Source organism: Orcinus orca, chromosome 6, assembly GCF_937001465.1.
Source record: "Orcinus orca chromosome 6, mOrcOrc1.1, whole genome shotgun sequence".
NCBI classification, from domain to species: Eukaryota; Metazoa; Chordata; class Mammalia; order Artiodactyla; family Delphinidae; genus Orcinus; species Orcinus orca.
Window position 1 is genome coordinate 76,816,090 of NC_064564.1, and position 24,120 is coordinate 76,840,209.

The 24,120-nt window shown below is 41.0% G+C and overlaps 1 protein-coding gene across 3 annotated transcripts in view; it reads left to right on the plus strand.

Moving 5' to 3' along the window:
- The window catches only part of PCSK5 (proprotein convertase subtilisin/kexin type 5), a 445,528-nt gene that overhangs the window by 107,601 nt on the left and 313,807 nt on the right, over positions 1-24,120 (plus strand). For all 3 annotated transcript variants that reach the window (XM_049710824.1, XM_033440255.2, XM_004276376.4), the window contains exons 4-5: positions 13,032-13,175; positions 17,002-17,078. In XM_049710824.1, the coding sequence (XP_049566781.1) occupies positions 13,032-13,175; positions 17,002-17,078 (221 nt within the window). The remainder of the gene's footprint in view (positions 1-13,031; positions 13,176-17,001; positions 17,079-24,120) is intronic.

Here is a 24,120-nt window from a genome sequence, read left to right on the forward strand (position 1 = left end):
TCTAAAATCTGTGAAGGCATCTTCAGTTTTGGGGTCACAAAATCTCTACTTCATAGATCCCAAGGAGAGCCCATCAGCTTATGGGCTCACAAAAGCTCAAAGTCCTCTTGCTTCAGGTAGCCCTGAGAACGAAAGGTTAAAAAAGATCTTCTCCAAAGAATTGCAAGAGAGAGTAACACTACTGTCTGAAACTGCAAAGGAGAGAACTAATCCTAGGTACTTCCCAGTGGTTCCCAAGTGTGGTTGACCCTTGAATAGCACAGGTTTGAACTGCACCAGTTTACTTATATGTGGAATTTTTTTCAGTAGTAAATACTGTAGTACTACACAATTCGCAGTTGGTTGAATCTGTGATGGGGAAAGGCAGTTACAGAGGAACCATGCATACAGGTGGCCAGCTATCAGTTATACGTGGATTTTCAACTGCGTGGAGGGTCAGCGCCTCTAACCCCTGCATGGTTCAGCTGTACTGAGAAGCAGATGGCAGACCTATGGGAAGTGATGACTTCATCAGAAATGGAGCAGGACCAACAATGGAGTGAGCTGTTCCCGGTGGTGTGCTGGGTGACCTTCCAACAGCTTGTGAAAGCTTACTGTTACACATTCAGGAATTCTGCAAGCATGGTAGCTTAAAACTGGCCATGATGTGAGTATTTACACCATGGAAATTGGCAAACACTAGAAATAAGAGATTTTCTTTTCAAAGAACTGATTTACCAGCACGTCATTGGCTCTTCAGTAAAGAAGTGAGCTCCCTGTCATTGAAACTCTTCAAATAGAAACTGATGATTTGCTAAAAGATGTGTTGCAGTAAGTGGAATAAGGAAACATTAGAAGGCCTCTAAAGTCTTACCCAACTAGGTTCCGCCTTGTCACTTGAATGTACTGATCACAGTGCTAAGACCAGTGAGATTTCTATTATTTGAATTTCTTTACTGGAGCTATACTGTCCAACATCCACTCCTAATCTGCTCCTTATCTGAGTCTGCAGTGTTTTGCCCTCCCCTGAGCCCTTTTTGTTTCAACTTTTAACAGAAGAGTTTCCATAGACCATAGGGCTGCTTGGTTTTGAATCCTAATTCTACTATTGACCAGCTGTTTGACCTTTGGAAGGTTACCTAGGCTAAGTCTCATGTTCTTTAGCTGTTAAAAGCAGATGATAAAAGTACCTCTCTCCAGTAGTTGTTCTGACTCTTAAATGAAGCTAGTTCATATAAAGGGATTAGTACAATGCTTGGCCATACTAAGAATCTACTACATGTCAGTTCTATGTCCACTTAAGAGGGTAATGATTCTATTTTTTTCCCATTTCTTAGAGCTTTTTGACTCCAAATTTTACAAAAAATTCCAAGCGTATTTTTACACTTAGCTAACTAGATATGTTTCTGAATTTGTCTATAAAACAGATTTTTAAATTTTTATTTATTTTTATTTTATTTATTTTTATTGAAGTATAGTTGACTTACAACGTTATGTTAGTTTCTGGTATACAGAACATATATAAATTATTTTTCAGATTCTTTTCGATTATAGGTTATTACAAGATATTGCATATTTTTCCCTGTGCTATGCAGTAGGACCTTGTTGTTTAGTTTACATAAAGTAGTGTAGGGGGAACCTTCAAGGTGGTGGAGTGGTAAGACGTGGAGATCACCTTCATCCCCACAAATACATCAAAAATACATCTACATGTGGAACAACTCCTACAGAACGCCTACTGATCGCTGGCAGAAGACCTCAGACTTCCCAAAAGGCAAGAAACTCCCCACGTACCTGGGTAGAGCAAAAGAAAAAAAAAAAAAACACAGACAAAAGAATAGGGACAGGACCTGCGCCTCTGGGAGGGAGCTGTGAAGGGGGAAAAGCTTCCACACACTAAGAAGCCCCTTCTCTGGTGGAGACGGGGGGTGGTGTGGGGGAAGCTTCAGAGCCACAGAGAAGAGCGCAGCAACAGGGGTGCAGAGGGCAAAGCGGAGAGATTCCCACAGAGAGGATTGGTGTCGACCAGCACTCATCAGCCTGAGAGGCTTGTCTGCTCACCCGCTGGCCGGAGTGGGTGGGGGCTGGCAGCTGAGGCTCCGGCTTCGGAGGTCAGATCCCAGGGAGAGGACTGGGGTTAGCTGTGGGAAGACTGCCTGAAGGGGGCTAGTGCGCCACAGCTAGCCGGGACCTGCCTAAGAGGCAAGAGACCATTTTGGGTTTTGGGGTACACAAGGAGAGGGGATTCAGCGCACCGCCTTAACAAGCTCCAGAGACAGGTGTGAGTCGCGGCTATCAGCGCAGACACCAGAGATGTGCATGAAACACTAACGCTGCTGCTGCAGCCACCAAGAAGCCTGTGTGAGAGCACAGGTCACTATCCACTCCCCTCTGGGAGCCTGTGCAGCACGCCACTGCCAGGGTCCCGTTATCCACAGAAAAGTTCCCTGGGAGAACACATGGTGTGCCTCAGGCTATTGCAACATCACACCAACCTCTGCCCCTGCAGGCTCACCCTGCATTTGTATCCCTCCCTCCCCCTGGCCTGAGCTACAGCCCCCTCAGGCGACCTACATGCAGAGGCAGGGCCAAATCCAAAGGTGAACCACAGGAGCTGTGTGAACAAAGAAGAGAAAGGGAAATTTTTCCCAGCAGCATCAGGAGCAGTGGATTAAGTCTCCACAATCAACTTGATGTACCCTGCATCTGTGGAATACCTGAATAGACAATGAATCATCCCAAAATTGAGATGGTGGATTTAGAAGCAACTGTAGACTTGGGGTTTTCTTTCTGCATCTAATTTGTTTCTAGTTTATGTTTATCTTAATTTAGTATTTAGAGTTTATTATCATTGGTAGATTTGTTTATTGATTTGGTTGCTCCCTTCCTTTTTTTGTATATATATATATATTTTTTTCCTCTTTTTGTGAATGTGTATGTGTATGCCTCTTTGTGTGATTTTGTCTGTATAGCTTTGCTTTTACCATTTGTCCTAGGGTTCTGTCTGTTGCTTTTTTTTTTCCTAGTATAGTTTTAGCACTTGTTATCATTGGTGGATTTGTTTATTGGTTTGGTTGCTCTCTTCTTTCTTTTTCTTTATTACTTTTTTATTTTTAATAATTAAAAAAATTATTTTAATAACTTTATTTTATTTATTTATTTATTTTTCTTTCTTTCCTTTTTTTTCTCCCTTTTCTTCTGAGCTGTGTGGCTGAGAGGGTCTTGGTGCTCTGGCCGGGTGTCAGGCCTGAGCCTCTTAGGTGGGAGAGCCGAGTTCAGAACATTGCTCCACCAGAGACCACCCAGCCCCACGTAATATCAAATGGCGAAAGCTCTCCCAGAGATCTCCATCTCAAAGCTAAGACCCAGCTCCACACAACGACCAGCAAGCTACAATGCTGGACACAACATGGCAAACAACTAGCGAGACAGGAACACAACACCACCCATTAGCAGAGAGGCTGCCTAAAATCATAATAAGTTCACAGACACCCCAAAACACACCACCGGATGCGGTCCTGCCCACCAAAAAGACAAGATCCAGCCTCATCCACCAGAACACAGGCATCAGCCCATCCACCAGGAAGCATACACAACCCACTGAACAAAGCTTACCCACTGGCTGCAGACACCAAAAACAATAACTACAAACCTACAGCCTGCAAAAAGGAGACCCCAAATGCAGTAAGTTAAGCAAAATGAGAAGACAGAGAAATACACAGCAGCTGAAGGAGCAAAGTAAAAACCCACCCAACCAAACAAATGAAGAGGAAATAGGCAGTCTACCTGAAAAAGAATTCGGAATAATGATAGTAAAGATGATCCAAAATCTTGGAAATAGAATGGAGAAAATACAAGAAACATTTAACAGGACCTAGAAGAACTAAGGAGCAAACAACCAATGATGAACAACACAATAAATGAAATTGAAAATTCTCTAGAAGGAATCAATAGCAGAATAACTGAGGAAGAAGAACGGATAAGTGACCTGGAAGATAAAATAGTAGAAATAACTACCACAGAGCAGAATAAAGAAAAATGAGTGAAAAGAATTGAGGACAGTCTCAGAGACCTCTGGGACAACATTAAACACACCAACATTTGAATTATACGGGTCCCAGAAGAAGAAGAGAAAAAGAAAGGGACTGAGAAAATATTTGAAGAGATTATAGTTGAAAACTTCACTAATACGGGAAAGGAAATAGTCAATCAAGTCCAGAAAGTGCGGAGAGTCCCATACAGGATAAATCTAAGGAGAAACATGCCAAGACACATATCAATCAAATTATGAAAAATTAAATGCAAAGAAAAAATATTAAAAGCAGCAAGGGAAAAGCAACAACTAACATACAAGGGAATCCCCATAAGGTTAACAGCTGGTTTCTCAGCAGAAACTCTGCAAACCAAAAGGGTGTAGCAGGACATATTTAAAGTAATGAAAGCGAAAAACCTACAAACAAGATTACTCTACCCAGTAAGGATCTCATTCAAATTCGATGGAGAAATTAAAACCTTTACAGACAAGCAAAAGTTAAGAGAATTCAGCACCACCAAACCATCTTTACAACAAATGCTAAAGGAACTTCTCTAGGCAGGAAACACAAGAGAAGGAAAAGACCTACACTACCAAACCCAAAACAATTAAGAAAATGGTAATAGGAACATACATATCGATAAGTACCTTAAAAGTAAATGGATTAAATATTCCAACCAAAAGACATAGACTGGCTGAATGGATACAAAAGCAAGACCCACATACATGCTGTCTACAAGAGACCCACTTCAGACCTAGGGACACATACAGACTGAAAGTGAGGGGATGGAAAAAGATATTACATGCAAATGGAAATCAAAAGAAAGCTGGAGTAGCAATTCTCATATCAGACAAAATAGACTTTAAAATAAACACTATTACAAGAGACAAAGAAGGACACTGCATAATGATCAAGGGATCAATCCAAGAAGAAGATATAACAATTGTAAATATTTATGCACCCAACATAGGAGCACCTCAATACATAAGGCAATTGCTAACAGCAATAAAAGGGGAATTCAGCAGTAACACGATACTAGATATCAATTACAGGAAAAAAACAGAAAAAAAATACAAACACATGGAGACTAAACAGTACACTACGAAATAACCAAGAGATCACTGAAGAAATCAAAGAGGAAATCAGAAAATACCTAGAAACAAATGACAATGAAAATACTACAACCCAAAACCTATGGGAGGCAGCAAAAGCAGTTCTAAGAGGGAAGTTTATAGCAATACAATCCTACCTCAAGAAACAAGAAAAATCTCAAATACACAACCTAACCTTACACCTAAAGCAATTAGAGAAAGAAGAACAGAAAAACCCCAAAGTTAGCAGTAAAGAAATCATAAAGATCAGATCAGAAATAAGTAAAAAGAAATGAAAGAAACAATAGCAAAGATCAATAAAACTAAAAGCTGGTTCTTTGAGAAGATAACCAAAATTGGTAAACCATTAGCCAGACTCATCAAGAAAAAAGGGAGAAGACTCAAATCAATAGAATTCGAAATTTAAAAAGGAGAAGTAACAACTGACACTGCAGAAATACAAAGGATCATGAGATATTACTACAAGCAACTATATGCCAATACAACAGACAACCTTGAAGAAACGGACAAATTCTTAGAAAAGCACAACCTTCCGAGACCGAACCAGGAAGAAGTAGAAAATATAAACAGACTAATCACAAGCACTGAAATTGTGACTGTGATTAAAAATCTTCCAACAGGGCTTCCCTGGTGGTGCAGTGGTTGACAGTCTGCCTGCCGATGCAGGGGACATGGGTTCGTGCCCCGGTCCGGGAAGATCCCACATGCCACAGAGCGGCTAGGCCCGTGAGCCTGTGCTCTGCAACGGGAGAGCCCACAACAGTGAGAGGCCCGTGTACCGCAAAAAAAAAAAAAAACTTCCAACAAACAAAAGCCCAGGACCAGATGGCTTCACAGGCAAATTCTATCAAACATTTAGAGAAGAGCTAACACCTATCCTTCTCAAACTCTTCCAAAATACAGCAGAGGGAGGAACATTCCCAAACTCAGGCTACAAGGCCACCATCACCCTGATACCAAAACCAGACAAAGATGTCACAAAGAAAGAAAGCTACAGGCCAACATCACTGATGAACAAAGATGCAAAAATTCTCAACAAAATACTAGCAAACAGAATCCAACAGCAGATTAAAAGGATCATACACCATGATCAAGTGGGGCTTATCCCAGGAATGCAAGGATTCTTCAATATATGCAAATCAATCAATGTGATAAACCAAATTAACAAACCGAAGGAGAAAAACCATATGATCATCTCAATAGGTGCAGGAAAAGCTTTCGACAAAATTCAACACCCACTTGTAATAAAAACCTTCCAGAAAGTAGGCATAGAGAGAACTTACCTCAACATAATAAAGGCCATATTTGACAAATCCATAGCCAACATCATTCTCAGTGGTGAAAAACTGAAACCATTTCCTCTAATATCAGGAACAAGACAAGGTTGTCCACTCTCACCACTGTTATTCAACATATTGTTGGAAGTTTTAGCCACAGCAATCAGAGAAGAAAAAGAAATAAAAGGAATCCGAATCAGAAAAGAAGTAGTAAAGCTGTCACTGTTTGCAGATGACATGATACTATACATAGAGAATCCTAAAGATGCTACCAGAAAACTACTAGAGCTAATAAACAAATCTGGTAAAGTAGCAGGATACAAAATTAATGCACAGAAATCTCTTGTATTCCTATACACTAATGATGAAAAATCTGAAAGAGAAACTAAGGAAACACTCCTATTTACCACTGCAACAAAATGAATAAAATACCTGGAATATACCTACTTAAGGAGACAAAAGACCTGTATGAAGAAAACGATTAGACACTGATGAAAGAAATTAAAGATGATACAAACAGATGGCAAGATATACCATATTCTTGGATTGGAAGATTCAACATTGTGAAAATGACTGTACTACCCAAAGCAATCTACATATTCAATGCAATCCCTATCAAATTACCAATGGCATTTTTCACAGAAGTAAAACAAAAATTTCACAATTTGTAATGGAAACTGAAATGATCCCGAATAGCCAAAGCGATCTTGAGAAAGAAAAACGGAGCTAGAGAAATCAGGCTCCCTGACTTCAGACTATACTACAAAGCTACAGTAATCAAGACAGTATGGTACTAGCACAAAACCAGAAATATAGATAAATGGAACACGATAGAAAGTCCAGCGATAAACCCATGCACATATGGTTACCTTATCTTTGATAAAGGAGGCAAGAATATAAAATGGAGAAAAACAGCCTCTTCCATAAGTGGTGCTGGGAAAACTGGACAACTACATTTAAAAGAATGAAATTAGGGACTTCCTTGGTGGCACAGTGGTTAAGAATCCACCTGCCAGTGCAGAGGACATGGGTTCAAGCCCTCATCCAGGAAGATCCCACATGCTACGGAGCAACTAAGCCCTTGCGCCACAGCTACTGAGCCAGTGCACCTAAGCCCGTGCTCCACAACAAGAGAAGCCACCGCGATGAGAAGCCCATGCACCGCAACAAAGTGTAGCCCCCACTCTCCACAACTAGAGAAAGCCTGCACGCATCAATGAACACCCAGCACAGCCAAAAGTAAATAAATAAATAAATGTATTTTAAAAAATGAATGAAATTAGAACACTCCCTAACACCATAGCCAAAAATAAACTCGAAATGGATTAAAGACCTAAATGTGAGGCAAGACACTATAAAACCCTTAGAGGAAAACATAGGCAGAACACTCTATGACATAAATCACAGCAAGATCCTTTCTGGCCCACCTCCTAGAGAAATGGAAATAAAAACAAAAATAAACAAATGGGACCTAATGAAACTTAATAGCTTTTGCACAGAAAAGGAAACCATAAACAAGACGAAAAGACAACCATCAGAATGGGAGAAAATATTTGCAGATGAAGCAACTGACAAAGGATTAATCTCCAAAGTATACAAGCAGCTCATGCAGCTCAATATCAAGAAAACAAACAATCCAAAAATGGTTAGAATACCTAAGTAGGCATTCCTCCAAAGAAGATATACAGATTGCCAACAAACATATGAAAGGATGCTCAACATTGCTAATCATTAGAGAAATGCAAATCAAAACTGCAATGAGGTATCACCTTACAGCAGTCAGAGTGGCCATCATCAAAAAATCTACAAATGCTGGAGCGGGTGTGGAGAAAAGGGAACCCTGTTGCACTGTTGGTGGGAATGTAAATTGATACAGCCACTATGGAGAACAGTATGGTGGTTCCTTAAAAAACTAAAAGTACAACTACCATACAACCCTGCAATCCCACTACTGGGCATATAACCCTGAGAAAACCACAATTCAGAAAGAGTCATGTACCACCATGTACATTGCAGCTCTATTTACAATAGCCAGGACATGGAAGCAACCTAAGTGTCCATCTACAGATGAATGGATAAAGATGTGGCACATACATACAATGGAATATCTCAGCCATGAAAAGAAATGGAATTGAGTTATTTGTAGTGAGTTGGATGAACCTAGAGACTGTCATACAGAGTGAAGTAAGTCAGAAAAAGAAATACCGTATGCTAACACATATGTATGGAATCTAAAACAAAACAAAAAAAGGTTCTGAAGAACCTAGGGGCAGGACAGGAATAAAGACGCAGACGTAGAGAATGCACTTGAGGACCCGGGGAGGGGGAAGGGTAAGCTGGGACGAAGTGAGAGAGTGGCTTGGACATATATACACTACCAAATGTAAAATAGATAGCTAGTGGGAAGCAGCTGCATAGCACAGGGAGATCAGTTCCATGCTTTGTGTCCAACTAGAGGGGTCCCATAGGGGAGGTGGAAGGGAGATGCAAGAGGGAGGAGATATGGGGATGTAGCTGTATATATAGCTGATTCACTTAGTTATACAGCAGCAACTAACACACCATTGTAAAGCAGTTATACTCCAATAAAGATGTTAAAAAAAAAAAGAGAAGTGTGTATCTGTTAATCCCAAGCTCCTAATTTATCCCTGTCCTGCCTCCCCCCTTTAGTAACTGTAAGTTTGTTTTCTATGTCTTTGAGTCTGTTTCTTAAAACAGATTTTTTGTGTATTTAATTCTGCTTTCTTATTAATGTTGTAGAGTCAGAGATGCAGTCTTATGAACCACTTTATCAATGGAAATGAGCAACAGATGTTTTCAATGTTAGCAGACTATTGGCAGCATATAAATTGGCAGTTCATTGGAGACCTTAAGAACCTGGAAAAGTTTAAAAATAATGACACTGAGGGTTCCGACCCACCCCCTAGTCTGAAGAAAATGGTGGTGAGAGCATAACAAAGGTGTTTATTTTGGGTATAAACTGTTCTTTCATTTAGCAAACATTGTGATATGTTTATAAAGACACAAGAGAAGTAGACACACCCAGAGTGGTTTATAAGCAAAAGAGCTCATAACCCTGGTATGGAAGAGGCCTTTTCTAGAACTCACAGGATAATCTCTCTAAAATTTCATTCCTGAAAAGAATAAAAGTTTTTACTGATAAGGAAATGAGAGACCTAGGTAGTAACCACTGTTTCTGGAGATATTTGCTATTTTGTGTCCTTTCTAAATAGTTTGTCATCTGTGCATAGACCATTATTGAAATACAGGACATTATTCAGAGCTGAAGGTGCCTATATTTACTCTAAATATTTGTCTTACATATACAGTGCACGTATTTGGTTTTCATCAGCTTTAAGTATGCCGGAAATTTCTGACTGGCCCCTTTTGTGAATACCAGCCTCGGGACTATATGGGGTAACACAATTCCAGAAACTAGTCTTAAGAGATCTGTGCCAGAGCAGGAATTAACATGGCAGGCTGAGGATGAGGAAATCATGGCTAATATGTGTTCCTTCTGCCTTTGGGTAATGCTGTAACATAGATTGCCGTCAAGTAAATAGAGCCCAGTTTAAAGAGCATTTTGATCAGGCAGTTAAGGAAATGACTAATTCCTTTTCATTTGGGCTGCATTGACTGGCGTCAGTATTTTCTGTAGTTTTTGCTCTTTGGTTGCCTTGAGCTTATGAAACAAGTCTGGACTACTTGAAATGGGTATTAAAAATCTAAAGATAGGGTCCTCGTTTAAGGGTCCACTGATCTTATTACTCATTTTCCAGAAACACCCGTGGCTCTGATCATCTTTTTTTTTTTTCCTTTGACGTTTTAGCTACCTGATATATTAGATTATCCAAATGAAAGTATCAATTGGTTATTTCCCCTCCTTCCCCTTCTACCAATACCATGTTGGCAGATGGAAAGAAAAAAAGTGGTTCAAAAATATTTAATGGTGAAGTCAGATTCAACAGAAGCAGAGGTGGAAGAAAGAAACCTAACTGCTCCACTTTGAACACACGTGTTTTCCATACACGGTGGGTTTTCTTCAGCTTTCATAATTACAATTTCAGGCAGCATCCCTCCACTCCAGGACAGTTATCCATGTGTGGGTGACCCATTTCCTGTGCATTTCCTTCCTCCCACCCACCTCTTGGCCACATTAATGCTACTTTGTGTCACAAACGATACCACAGGTGGCCAGAGCAGGTTTTGAAAAAGAAAAAAATGAAATGGAAACCTGTGAGGGTTGCTTTGTGTTAAATTAAAATATTTGGTGAGGAGAGGCCCAAACTCTTGGCTAGAATGAGACTTCCGAAAAACATGGGCATTTTGTAAATCTACACTGTTTCTTTCATGATCTGTTAACCAAGCATTAGCTGGTTAGATATCTCTGACGAGGTTGGAGGAACAAGCATTTGGCAGATGTGAACTTGGATATAAAGTGGAGAATATGCCCTCTCTTCTGGTGTGTAATCGATAAGCCAATATTGACTGAAATCCTAGATCAGACTTGGTTTAATGCATAGTCTTCTAGAGGCTTACAAAGGAGACAGAATTCACACACAAGAGTCAACACTCAACCACAGTTCAGCAGAATTCAGTAAGTTGGGGTTGGACTGTGTAAAACAGAATGTGTGTTGGGTGTGTGGTGTGGTGTGTGGTGTGTGTGTGTGTCTGTGTCTGTCTCTCTTCATTCCTAAGTTCAGGGAAGGGGAAGAGCTAGCCAAGTGGGAGGCAGTAGGTCCTGAGCTGTGCTCCAAAAACTGGGGAGAGAGGGGAGAGTGGAATTGGATCAGTGTAGTAATAGATGGTGGTGCAGGGCCTCAAGTGCCAGAAAGAAGTCAAGAAAGTGACAGAAAGTTACAAATGTTCATAAAATATATAAGCCCCTATTTTCAATGAAATTGATATTATCTGTGATGAAAACTGGGTACACCATTTGTTAGAATGAATCCATAAAACTACTCAAGTGTGTTTATGATGTTCGACAAAGGTATTAGAGGTATCTGCCACTAGTTAGCATTTGATTTTGAGGGGTAAAGTTTGGAAAGAGGTGAGCTTCCATTTAGGTTGTACTTAAAATAAAAGTCAAGTCATGGCTGCAAAGCCTGGGATGACCTGACCTCTGTTGCCCATTCTGATCTGCTACCTTTTATGCCATTTTCCTGCTCATCCACTAAGCTTCAGCTAGGCCCCATCTTCTTTCTCTTTCTTCAGTGCACAAATCTGTTTCTCACCTTATGGTCATTGCATTTGCTGTGTCCTCTACCACGACAAGGTCTGAGCTCTTGGGCAAGCCAGCTCTTTCTCATCGGTCATATCTCAACTCACAATTCACTTTCTCAGAAACTGGGATCTTTTCTGTCCATCCCCCCGCAGAGAGGTGTGTACTCAGACAGCTCAGCATTGACCGCCATATTACCCTCTTTAATTCCTTTAAGACATAAGGAGTGTTCTGAATCGTCTTCCTTGTTTTCTTTATCATCTGTGTTTCCCCTTTAGAGAGGTCATGAGGACAGGGACCTCATCTTGCATGTTCACTGCCATATATCCCAGCATGTAGTAAGTGCTCAATAAAGTATGTGTTAGATGAGTCAGTGGCAGTGGGGTCTCCATTATGCTTAGAGCATACAGATCTCATGTTCTCTTCCCCTCTTGAAGTGCTGAACTGTTACAAAGCAGGAGGGAGATAGTGAATGTTGTGGACCTTGCGTTGCCATGGCAGTAGGCTACGGCACATCCCTTTTCCTTTGTTCCTCTGCCGAGCCTTAAGAACCTGGAAAACACCACTCAGAGGGATATTTCATAGAGATGGACTTTGAAGGGGTAATTGTGTGGGTTGGACGAATGCTAGTCAATTATATCGGGAAGAACTGCTGGTTTAATTTATTTATCGATGTGTTTGTATGTCGTAGCCATTATGGAATGAAATCACTACCCCTAATGAGCTAAGATTCGATGCCTCTTCAGCCTGCCCTTCGAAGCCCTCACACACATTTTCCTGTGCCTGTCCCCTGTCTGGACCCTGCGCTCTTCTCTCCCTTCTCAAAGTAGCACTGAATAAGTCTGTTGGCTCCCCACAAATTATGAGACAACACTCATTGTTAATTTGCTGAAAGAAGTTTGAAGAAACTGTTATTTCTTCTCATTAATGGGTTTCTCACAGCAGTGGCACACCTCTGGCTGGCACTGTACAGAAGCTGCCGAGGCTTTTTTTACAGCCAGACTTTTCTAGGTGCCCGTTTAAGAAACGATAAGGTATATGTTCTTCAGTTATCTAGTTTGGGTTTATAAATGAAATGCTACAGTGCCTTTTTATGTGTCATTAATACATGCTAACAGTAAAATGGGTGCCCCCATTATTCTGCTGTTGAGGTGTACTTTATCATGTTTTTCTGAAGGTATTAGAACAGGGCAGAACTGGCAGGAGAGATTACTGTCTTGCTTTCCTTCCCCACATCTCTCCTTCCTCCCTTCCCTTGTTGTCATGTTGGAGATCTGTGCTTCTACTTGAACAGACAATCCGCCAAACTCCTGTTAATTTAATGCCTTGTCTTAAGAAGTAAGTGATTTTCCAGCCTCCTCACTATTTGGTAATCTGCAACGTCCAGTTCTCCCTCTTACACCTTTAGCACTGCAGTGACAACACGCATCCCTGCCAGTCAGACATGAATATCGAAGGAGCCTGGAAGAGAGGCTACACAGGAAAGAACATCGTGGTCACCATCCTGGATGACGGCATTGAGAGGACCCATCCAGACCTGATGCAGAACTACGTGAGTATTTGCTGTGGTCAGAGCAGCTTCCCTCCTGGGAAACAATGGAACTCATGTTAGGATGCTCCAAAAGGGGGAAAACCACTGAAAAATGCAGCCAGCAGGTACAGTAGGCTCTGCGTGTTGCTCCCATCTTATAAACGGATGCACTCTTGGAGGACAGGAAGCAGGAGGTAAGGCTATCCCGCTGTCCACTTTTGTGTGCCTTTGATGTTCTGATGACAAAATGCAGGTGATAAGGTAGCGGAAACCGGTTTCCAGCACCCTTCCCTTGTGCTACTGACAACATCCACTCTTCTCAGCAATTCATCCATGCAGCCAGATAGCACTCCTTGTTTCCTTTATGGAGAAAGCGTGCTTAGAACCCTTCTCAAGTTATTCTGCGAGTCTCTTTCTCTCTCTGCCTCTCCCTTTTTAAAGGGCAATAATGAAGAGCCTCCCAGAAGTCCTTAGGAATCAGTCAGTTCCCTTGCTTAAGAAAGGACTGAGATTCCAGGACTCAGAACATAAGGTGAGCCCAAGGTCACAGAGCAAGTGAAAGGGCTGAGACTCAGTACTTCCATTGAAAACCACAGTCTGGATACCCAGTGTCCACTGGACACTGGGGTCGGTTTCTGTCCCTGGGGTCCCCTTTACCACTGTGGTATTTCCTGCCTGGAAATAGGTCAATGACCCCTCCCTCTTCTACTCTCCAAACGCCTCCTTTCCATCAGCTTCTCCTCCCTAAGTTTGGTTAAAAATACCATAATTATCTCCCAACATGCCATTCTCTGCTCAAATTTGTTTCTCATGACACCTTGGTGTTCTTTTGTTACTTAAGAGCCTGCAGGGACTCCCTCTTATCCGCAGATGCAGCTCTCTGATTTCTGTCAGGGCTCAGCAGACACTCCTGCTGGATCCCACTCACACCAGTGCCTCCTAAGCTCTTTTCTGTAGACGACTACTTCCACTAGAGCACTGGTTTATCACCACACACCCACTAGGACTTCAGTCACTTTGACCTATGTCCCTCTCTGTTCCTTCATAACTCCTTTTAATCCCCAAACTTTGGTTGTAAGAGTTTTCCTATATTGTATTTCATGTTGTTATTGAAAAAAATGTCAAAGTTGGTGGTCTTCTCTCAGCTTACAAGTTTCCTCTCACAGGCTTGAAAATACAAGCAGCTCTAAATCATAATGAAGCCAGGAGTCATATTGATCCTTAAGGAGGAAAGTCAGGGGCCGGGGTGGGAAGCTTTGCTTCGTGTTTACGGAAGGTGCCCACGGAAAACCCTAGCTATAACTGGGAGGACCACATCCCCTCAGATTTTTCTCTTCTCTATTCTATATTCATCGTCATTAAGGGAGCAACGTCAGGAAGCCCAGCCCATCTCACGGTGCCCTGAGTTTGTGGAGAGTTCTGAGAGGGGCCTGGCCCATAGCTTCCTGTTGCACATTAACACGAAGGACTCACCATCCTCGCAGGCCTGCTGCCTTTCTCTCCTCTTTGCTCCCTGGTAACTGGTGGACACAGCAGTGGCCCATTGTCCTGGACTCACTCAGAATGGACATACTGTCCTCTTGAAGTCTGCTATTTCCCGCCCCCCCTCTGTCTGTCGCCGTCTCTCTCTCTCTCTCTCCAGCATGGGAAGACATGGTTTCCCTGCACTGTGGGAATGACTCCCCGTATCTGTCTCTCTGACCATCTCTCCTCTGGCTTCTTTCTCGTCTGCCGCTTCATTTTCTCATGAAACCATTTAGGTAGCGATGGCCATATATGCTCTCCAGTGTTTATTTTTCATTTGCTCAGTCTCACTTATTGCATGACACTTACTTTCTCTTAGTTTTCCTTTTGGCCCTCAAACCTGAAAAGATTCTCTTGTTATCTTTGCAAATAAAATACTTCCAAGTCACTTCCTCGACACATCAGAAACTACCACTGGCTCACACAGCCACCCATATTTCTGACCTTACGAAGACCTTCACTCAGGACCACCCAATATCACCTTATACTTTTATCAACTTTAATTGCTTTGTCTCTCAGTATTCTACCCTGTTGCCCTTTTTGTTTCAAAAATTCAGCTAAGAAACTTCACAAATCAATTTTTACAATGAAATGTTGAAACAGTTTCTCCTAAATTAGATGATTTTCCCTAAGGTTGAAAAACAGCGAGAGAGAGAGGGAGAGAGAGAGAAAAGGAACTGCAAGTTCATTTAGTTCTCATTTGTACAAGACACTTGATTGGCTGCCCTTACCCTGCCTCCAAGCACACTCAGATAAACTTGTGTCTCTTCACAGAATGGAATTTTAGAGCTAAAAAGGAACTTCAGTTCAGCCTCCTCATTTGATAGGGTAGACACTGAGGCCTGAAGACTAAAGTGAGTTAGCCCAGGTCATATAAAGAACAGAACTGTGGCTGTCCACTTCCTAGCAAAGAAGTCTTTCTTATCGTATGCAATGCAGTTTTTACAGGGTGTTCCTTCTCCGCACTGCATAGAAATGCATTTGATTAAACACAAAGAGCCTTAACCTAAACGTGATTGCATTCTTTACCTTTTTCACTTTTTTCTCCCTGGAAAGAAAGTTCTCCAGAATTCACCTGTGCAATTACCAGTACTGGCGCCCTTTTGATTCCCCTAATGTTAGAGCTGGTGAAGAGTAGAGAAAAGCACATTGGATGGGGTGGCTGGGTTCCAGTCTTAATGCCATAGGCAATTCGTTTCATGCCTTTGGCCAAGTCACGTAACCTGTCTCGGGCTTCTGTTTCCTTATAAGTGAAATTGCACAGTATTATCCTTCATGCTGTAATGACTGCTGGGTGGGCTGCTTTGTATGTTCCTTTGTACGGGAAGCAGAGACTTATCACCTTTATATGTCACGTGTGTTTTGCTTACTCCCCCCAAACATTTCAGACTCCATGTACTTTCAGTTATTTTCAGAAACAAGAGCCTTTGATAAAGACAGAAAACAAAGATAGCATTTACTTTCACTAAAACTGATAACAGAAATAAATCATCATAAAGTATCAGAAAATTCAGAACATCCTAAATTAGTTCTATCTATGGTGATATAAATTTAGATGATGGAACAATCCATTAATTTTTTTTTTTTTTTAGTAATTTGAAGATTTTTCACAATCATTTTAAAAAGCAAACAAATAAATTCAGCTTTGGTTTCAGAGAAACTTCTGCTTCATTTTGAAACTTTGACATATAACAAAATTTTGATCATTATTTTGGTTGGGGCAAAAGACCATTTGGTGTTAGTACGAAGTCTTGAATTGTAGACCCTTTTATAGTAGATAAAACATCTGAAACCAGACAAATATTGCCTAATAGAGGTCCCAAGATACCGGATATAATAGATTTCTAATGATGATTTTTAATTGGCTTGCCAATTATTTGTGAATGATTTCTGTCTCCAAAAATCTTTGAATTGTGATAAGGAATTTGCACACTCAAGAAATGAAGTAAGGAATACAGAGAGAGTCGGCGAAGAATAAATCACTGCCTTCTAGGTGTTCTAGCAGTACTTCGCAGAGAAAGTGGTTGTCGAGGACATCTTCAAAGCACTGGGGTGAGGAGTCAGTGCTAGATATGAGGGAAAAGTGCTGGCAAGAGTGGACTGGGCACATCTTTGGTCTGTAGAGAGTATTTCTTCACCTTCATGGGGAAAGATATGACACTGATTATTACAGAAAAAGGCATCCTGACACCACCGGACCGTGAGTGTATTATTTACTCTAATTACTCTCTTGCAGAAATGTGTTTAAGGAGGCGTGAGCCTTCAGGTGCGTGGCTAATTAATGAACGTCTGTCTCCTTTCTCTCTCTCCTCTGTGACCATAGGATGCTCTGGCGAGTTGTGACGTGAATGGGAACGACTTAGACCCCATGCCTCGTTATGACGCGAGCAACGAGAACAAGTAAGGCCCAAGTGGGGGTACCTGGTATGTGGCTGGCAGGGGGCTTTGATTTCTGCTATTGCGGAGGCAAGTACTTTTTTGATCCCTAATTTGCTCCAAGATAAACAAGTGTCTTTCTGCTAAAGCTTCTGGATATAAAAAGGCGTGGTCCACATAGTAAGAATGGTTACAGAGAGAATTCTGGGGAATGACTTGAGGGTGCGGTTGGGGAATATTGTTCCTCAGGTGTTCATTGGACTGTGACCCATTTGTTTAGGGATAGGGGTGCTAAAGGGAGAGGCAAAACAAAGTACCTCCCAAGAGGGTTACTTTATTCTGTTAAGTTCAACGCATTTGATTGAATGCTGTGCTTGAGGTCTCTGCCAGTGCTTTCTGATTTGCTTCTTTTTCTTTTCTCCTTTGTAGTGATTGTGTTTTTTACTAATATACCTGAAATACCTATATGGTTTGCCACATATGGAACACATTACCTTTCTTATCCTCACAGTCAAGAGCCTTAGAAACCCATGTAACCACGTTTACACTTACCAGTTAGTACAGTAGTTTTTTTGAAAGCAAATGAAATACACATCCATTTCTTGCTTACGATGATCCGGGTATTTTTAAAAGATTAGTAGGTGTATCTAATCTCTAGATCACATTAACTTTTTTGCTTTTACTGCAGTTTCTCCAGGATAATGCTGTGATTTAGATACTATCATTTGAAGTTTTATTTACATGTTTTTGTTTGGAATCACAGAAGTTATAAAGAGAGGTGCTTTACCCATTTATTATGTACTATTTCTAGCCTGCATTTTTCTGTAGGGAAAAGTTTCTCAGCTGGTATTATTTAAGTAAGTCAGTAAGTTTAGATAAAACCAATGCGGCCTAGATAATTGTGACTGTACATGGGTTTTTCTTTTTTTTTCCCCCCCTCTTCTTACCATTTACAAAGAAGCCTCAAAAAAGTTACTGTGAAAAATATGCTGTTTTTTAATATTAATGAGTCAATATTATAAATCAAATTCAGTGGTGAAAGCATTAATATACAAATCGATGTAGATAGAATTTTCCAGAACTTTCCAAACAAAAAGAGAAAGGGACCTAAAGTAAACTGGATCATTTTCTTTCAAGCCTGGTCATTACTGTCTAGATTACACTGTTTAAAGTTACGGTCAATTTCACACAAAGGGTTATAATTTGAGTCAATGTGAGCTAATTTATTTAACCTAATTTGCAAACTAGCATGAAACACTGAAGAAGAAACTTGAAGCTTCCATACTTAAAAGGTCACCGATAAATTTCACTCTTCAGTCCATTCTACTCTAGTGTGACACATATACTCCTAAAAATACTTGCACTCTGCAAAGTCTAAAACCATAGAGTAATAGGAAAAGCTTAGAAGCTTCATCAATGACACACAGAAAAATGATAGGGACCTATTAGAACTTATTCATGTTAACACTTTATTCATGTTAAGTGGTTAAGAAGTTTATAAAACTATAATAAATGTGGCACTTAATCATTTTTTTAATTTTTTAAATTTAAAAAAGTCCTTCTTTAAATTATCTTTTTTTTGAATTCAGCCCTTAGCTGTGAAGGAAAAAAAAGGCTCAGACAGGTCAAGTGGATAAGGGTTAAACAGGTAGTAAGCGATGAAGAAGTTAGGAAACAAAGAATCAAACTCAAGTGGTTTGTTTATAAACTCTTGTTCTGCATATTATACACAAGGCCAGACCCTTATGGTAATGAAAAGGAAAATGGTCCAAGTATCTGTCATTTAAATGAGTTGTAACTAGAGATAATTGGTTTCAATAACAGTAAATTTGAGAGGAAGAAAGGCTGAATTATTGACCAAAATATTTGGAGAATACAGAGCGCTGAGCTGACCTTTCACATCCCGTCATAAAGAAGGCTCGAGACTGCGTGCCAGTCTGATCCTTCAAAATAGTAAAGATATGATTCATAGCGAGGCTGGGTTCAAAGTCCGTTTCCATCAATTTTATGCTTAATCTGTGTCTTATCATTATGAAATTAAATTCTAACTAGTATGTTTATAATACAATTCTCTTGTGACACTGACTTCTTAAGTTGCACTGTTCTTTTTAAATTTTTTATACAGTTTATAAAGGTTACACTCCACTTACAGTTTTTACAGAATATTGGCGATATTCCCCGTGTTCTACAATACATCCTTGTAGCCTATCTTACACCCAATAGTGTGTATCTCCCACTACCTGACACCTGTACTGCCCCTCCTGGCACTTCATCTTGAATAAGACCTGAAATTTGCTTATGGAAGTGTGTACCCATTGCATCTACTTCTACTCACATGCCTGCCACTCTGTGTGCAAGAAAAAAAAGAGGAAAAAAAAAGAGGTAAAGGTGAAAACTTTGAAGAAGAACAGAGAGTAGAGAGGAAAATAACAAAATAGGCTGGGAGGAAGGGGGAAAATAAGCAGAGTGGAGGCTACCCTCCAGGATGGTTTTTGGAAGCATGGCAGCTTGCAAGTTATTCTGAAGTGGAAGGAGGGTTATCTGAGGTCAAAGAGGAAGTAACAGCACCAGATGTAGACACATGTGGACCATTGTGCTCCTAAGGTGTGCAGCTCTGTGTGTTTCGTGCATTCCTACAGTGCTCAGTGCAACTAGGTCTGTTTTCTACAGTCACCTAGAGTTTCTGGGACAAAATTGTGCATAAACAAATGCAAATTTCACATTATACTCAAATCACTCTCTAATATATCAATGTTATTGGAAGAAATGTGTGTTTTCAAGGCAAGCATGATAGTAGAACTGATTGTACCATATCTGTTGGCTAAAGTTATCCCATCAACATTTGTGTGTATAGAGAAAAGATAAACAGGAAAGCTAGAGGAAAGTCGAGATCAAGTTAACACCCACAGTATCCTTGTACAGGGTATGAAGGGACAAGAGGGGCTGTAGGTGGAAACTGAAAATGTATTGTGCCCTGTAGCCAGTTCTGTCTGAATCTACATGTGGTGACTTTTGCATCGAAACTCAGTGGTAATGGTGACTGTTCTCCAAGGGCCTATCTGTCCTGTGACTGACAGTGCTAACTGCAAAGGCTGCTGTGTGTGAAGACAGTTCTTTGAGTGTTCGCTTTGATGGCTTTTTACAGGCTGCCTTTTAAAAACTGTATCCTTTGTGAAGATTCCTTTCCAACTTGGCAGCTCCCCAAGACTTTTGTTCGGGAAGAGTCACTACCATCCCGCTTCCTCTGGGGTATTCTAGTGTGTCCTGCTTTGACTCATTCTAAGTACTGTTCACGGTTCATTGAGTGCAGTGTGGGTTTGAGTGTTGGAGGACACAGGCATTGTTCTGGATGTGTGCTTAGTTTGTAGTCTTGACAGTGAAATGGGGCATTTTCAGAGGGGCAACACCACCACTCCAACCTCTGTTTTATGAAAATCAGCAGTCACCTGGGGCATCACATGTCCCTTTATCTCCTATCAGTACTGCTGCCCAATTTTTTCTTGGCCAACCACAAGCATGTCTTCAGACATTTAGGGTTAAAATATCCTCTCTGCTCATTAGACCATAATTATAAATATGATTGATGGATCTGTCTTTAAGTGTGGATCCACAGATAGTTCTGTTTCGATAGAAGTCATTTGGCATCAGGAAATAAAGAGTGGTTTGTAGTTTAAGAGAGTTGACTTTTATCCTTGGTTCACCTTGATTGCTTTATGGTCTTTAGGCCTAACTATTCTGAGCTTTAGTATTTTTAAAAATATCTAAAATGAGCATAATAATACTTGCAAAGATTAGCAATAAAATATGTAAAACACCAAGCGTAGGGCTGACTATCTAATAGGCACTAGGTAATTATAGCTGGTATTATAATTATGTGTTCAATTCCTATATCCAGTTCTCGAAAAATAATCAGTTAAAAATTACAATTATCTCAAAATATGTGCATATGAACATTTCACATTTCAATTAAGACTTGGAAGTCTTTGTTTATTTCCAAGGTGAGAGGTTTAGATATGTTTTCTGCTTCTTCAGGGGCTGGGAACTGTGCCTCATTTGGTCTACAGTAAATCTGCTTTTCTTTAGTTCCAATACTCTGTCTCCCTTTAGTGGACCATGAGTCCTTGAATTTGAAGTGAGTTAGTGAGGGGGAGGAATTTCTAAACATTGCCTGAATGAAAAAGTTGAGGCATATGCTGTGCAAGTACCTCCTCATTGTACAGTCTGACCAGTAGGCTTCAGAGCATATTGGAATTATTTACACCTGGGTGCGTTTGTTCATTCATTCAGCAGGTACTCATTAAGATGCTACTTTTGTGAATGGCTCTGTGCTAAATGCTTGGGGGATACAGTGATGCAATAATATAGGCTACTAACTAATAGGTTGAATTAGGAGACGACTTAGTAAGAAGCCGTAACCTGAAGGGTTTTGGGTCCTATAGTTGGCTCTTCCTAACCATAGACGTGGAACCTAAGGATACGGAGGGTTAACTGAACTGTGTCATTTTGTGTAAGGGACCTGAGCTTCCACGGAGCTTGGTATCTGCAGGGGGGGGCCTGGAACCAATGTCCCGTGGATACTGAGGGATGACTCTACTAAGAGACAATGCACCCTCAAAACTTTATGCAGATCACATCTCTCAGACTTACCTGATTACATTTCTAGCACTAAAGCTTTGGGGTGAAGAAAATCACCTCTGAAGTAAAAAAGTTATAAAAATCCTTCTCTTATCGCTTTTTCAAGTCCCCAGATGGTGGTGTGTCAAACCTAAATAACAGATGCTAAAGAAATAGCATTATTAGGGGAGACCATAAAACCTGCTCTCCCATTCCGCTCTGCCTCCATTCGTATTAACTTGTAGAATGAAGCTGACTGCATTATTCTAGGCTTAAAATAGAAAACGCTTCCCTATAAATGAAAGTCTCCTGGCATTTCATACTACTGCTCCCATTTCTGATAAATGAATTATTGATGTCTGAGTTAGAGTTTTCCTTCCCTAGGTTGCTCCTTTTTAAATATTCCCTGTGCTTGAGTCATAGCAACATATTTAGTGGGAGATGAGAGCACACTGTGTATCTTGAATGTGTGATATGTGGGCCCAGAATCTAATTCCCTTTCAAAGCAAACCAACCTCTAGGTTAAAGACTCATTTCCAAAAGGAATGGATTTTTCATTTTTGTTGCTTTTCTCTGTTTCCCTGAAGATTTAACCAGGGTGGATGGAAATACACTTCTGCTCGTCTTTAGTGTCCTTTTCACACATCATTTCTGGTTTTTATTTGTTTGTTTGTTTGTTTTGCGGTACGCGGGCCTCTCACTGTTGTGGCCTCTCCCGCTGCGGAGCACAGGCTCCGGATGCGCAGGCTCAGCGGCCATGGCTCACGGGCCCAGCCGCTCCGCGGCATGCGGGATCCTCCCCGACCGGGGCACGAACCCGTGTCCCCTGCATCGGCAGGCGGACTCTCAACCACTGCGCCACCAGGGAAGCCTCATTTCTGGTTTTTAGAATGTCGCCATGTTGTGTGGCCTTTTCTTTCTCATGTCTGCGGATGAGAACTGTTGTCAGGAAATAGCGTTGCAAAGCAAAGCCGATAAATGTAGGCAGTGTCGTCTACCTATGCAGGAATTATTTTAACTCAATACTAGAGAGAAAACAACACTTTAAATCTACTACCTTAACAGATAGAAGCACTATTTCTTCATACCCAGCATTCAGCCAAACATGTTCAGATAAAACTATCCTATAGCTAAGTAGCTCAGACAAAACCTACCAAAAAGAAGTGAGGCCATTTTCAGAGGCTGATTTGTTTTTTCCATATATTTTTGAAAATTTTCCCCTAATCCTTTTGCAAAATAACACTACAATGTACTATATAGTAGTTACTTGATCAATGATTAGCACGTGAATTTATATAATGCTGACTACAAATGTATGTACCAGAGGCCAAATGTGTACAAAAGAGACAGTTGTGAAAAATATCCAATCCTTTTCATATACAGCTATAGATTTTATGTCCATGAAAGAACCTGCAACAAATATTGTAGAAAACTTGTCTCTATCCCATAGATTCATAATGTAATATGTTGAGATAAGTAACATTTTGGACTATCTTCTAGGTTCTGGGAAGTGGTCTTCGTCTGGGGCCTCTCAGAAAGTTGAGTAACAATAGGAAATGGCTTCTCTCGGACCAGAAGCCAGCCAGCCCGTCCCTTCCCTCACCAGCTGGTAGTCACAAGTCCTGCCCATCCTCACCATTTAAATCTTTCTCTTTAATAACTCTCCAGAGACTCCCCCATTCCATCCATCCACACTAGCCTTCTGTTAGTCTAATCCCCTTCTCTCACCTTCCTCCTTGGAAAATCTCCTAGATGGTTTCCCTGTCTCCAGTCTCAACCCCATCCTGCTGCCCAAGTGATATTTTAGAACCAAAATAAGAATATTAAAATCTTGTAATATCTCGAAATTTTGTTAAAATGCAAAACCCTTCATGACCCCACTCTTCCCTCAAGTCTGCTCTGCTCTCTGTCCACCACTTCCCCCCACTTTATTTATCTACCCTGCAGGACTTGCGGGGTTCCCCAAAGGTGCCACACTTGTTCAACCTTCCACCATCTGCACCTGCATAATTCCTTCTTTCTCTGCCACTCATGTCACTTCCCCTGTGAAGCCTTCTCTCACCTCCTGCATCCGAGTTGGATGCCCTCCAGCGAGTTTTCACAGCATCTGCGAACTTACTTCTTTTATAAAAACCTTCACCATTAGGGGCTTCCCTTGTGGCGCAGTGGTTGAGAGCACACCTGCCGATGCAGGGGACATGGGTTCATTTCCCGGTCCGGGAGGATCCCACATGGCACGGAGCAGCTAGGCCCGTGAGCCATGGCCACTGAGCCTGCGCATCCGGAGCCTGTGCTCCGCAACAGGAGAGGCCACAACAGTGAGAGGCCCGCGTACCTAAAAAAAAAAAAAAAAAAAGTTCGCTATTGTAAATGGGGTTACACATACCAAGATAGGGAATAGAGAGGCAAGGAAAGATGCTGAGAAGATGTTTTCCAGTTTAGTTTGGGTTAT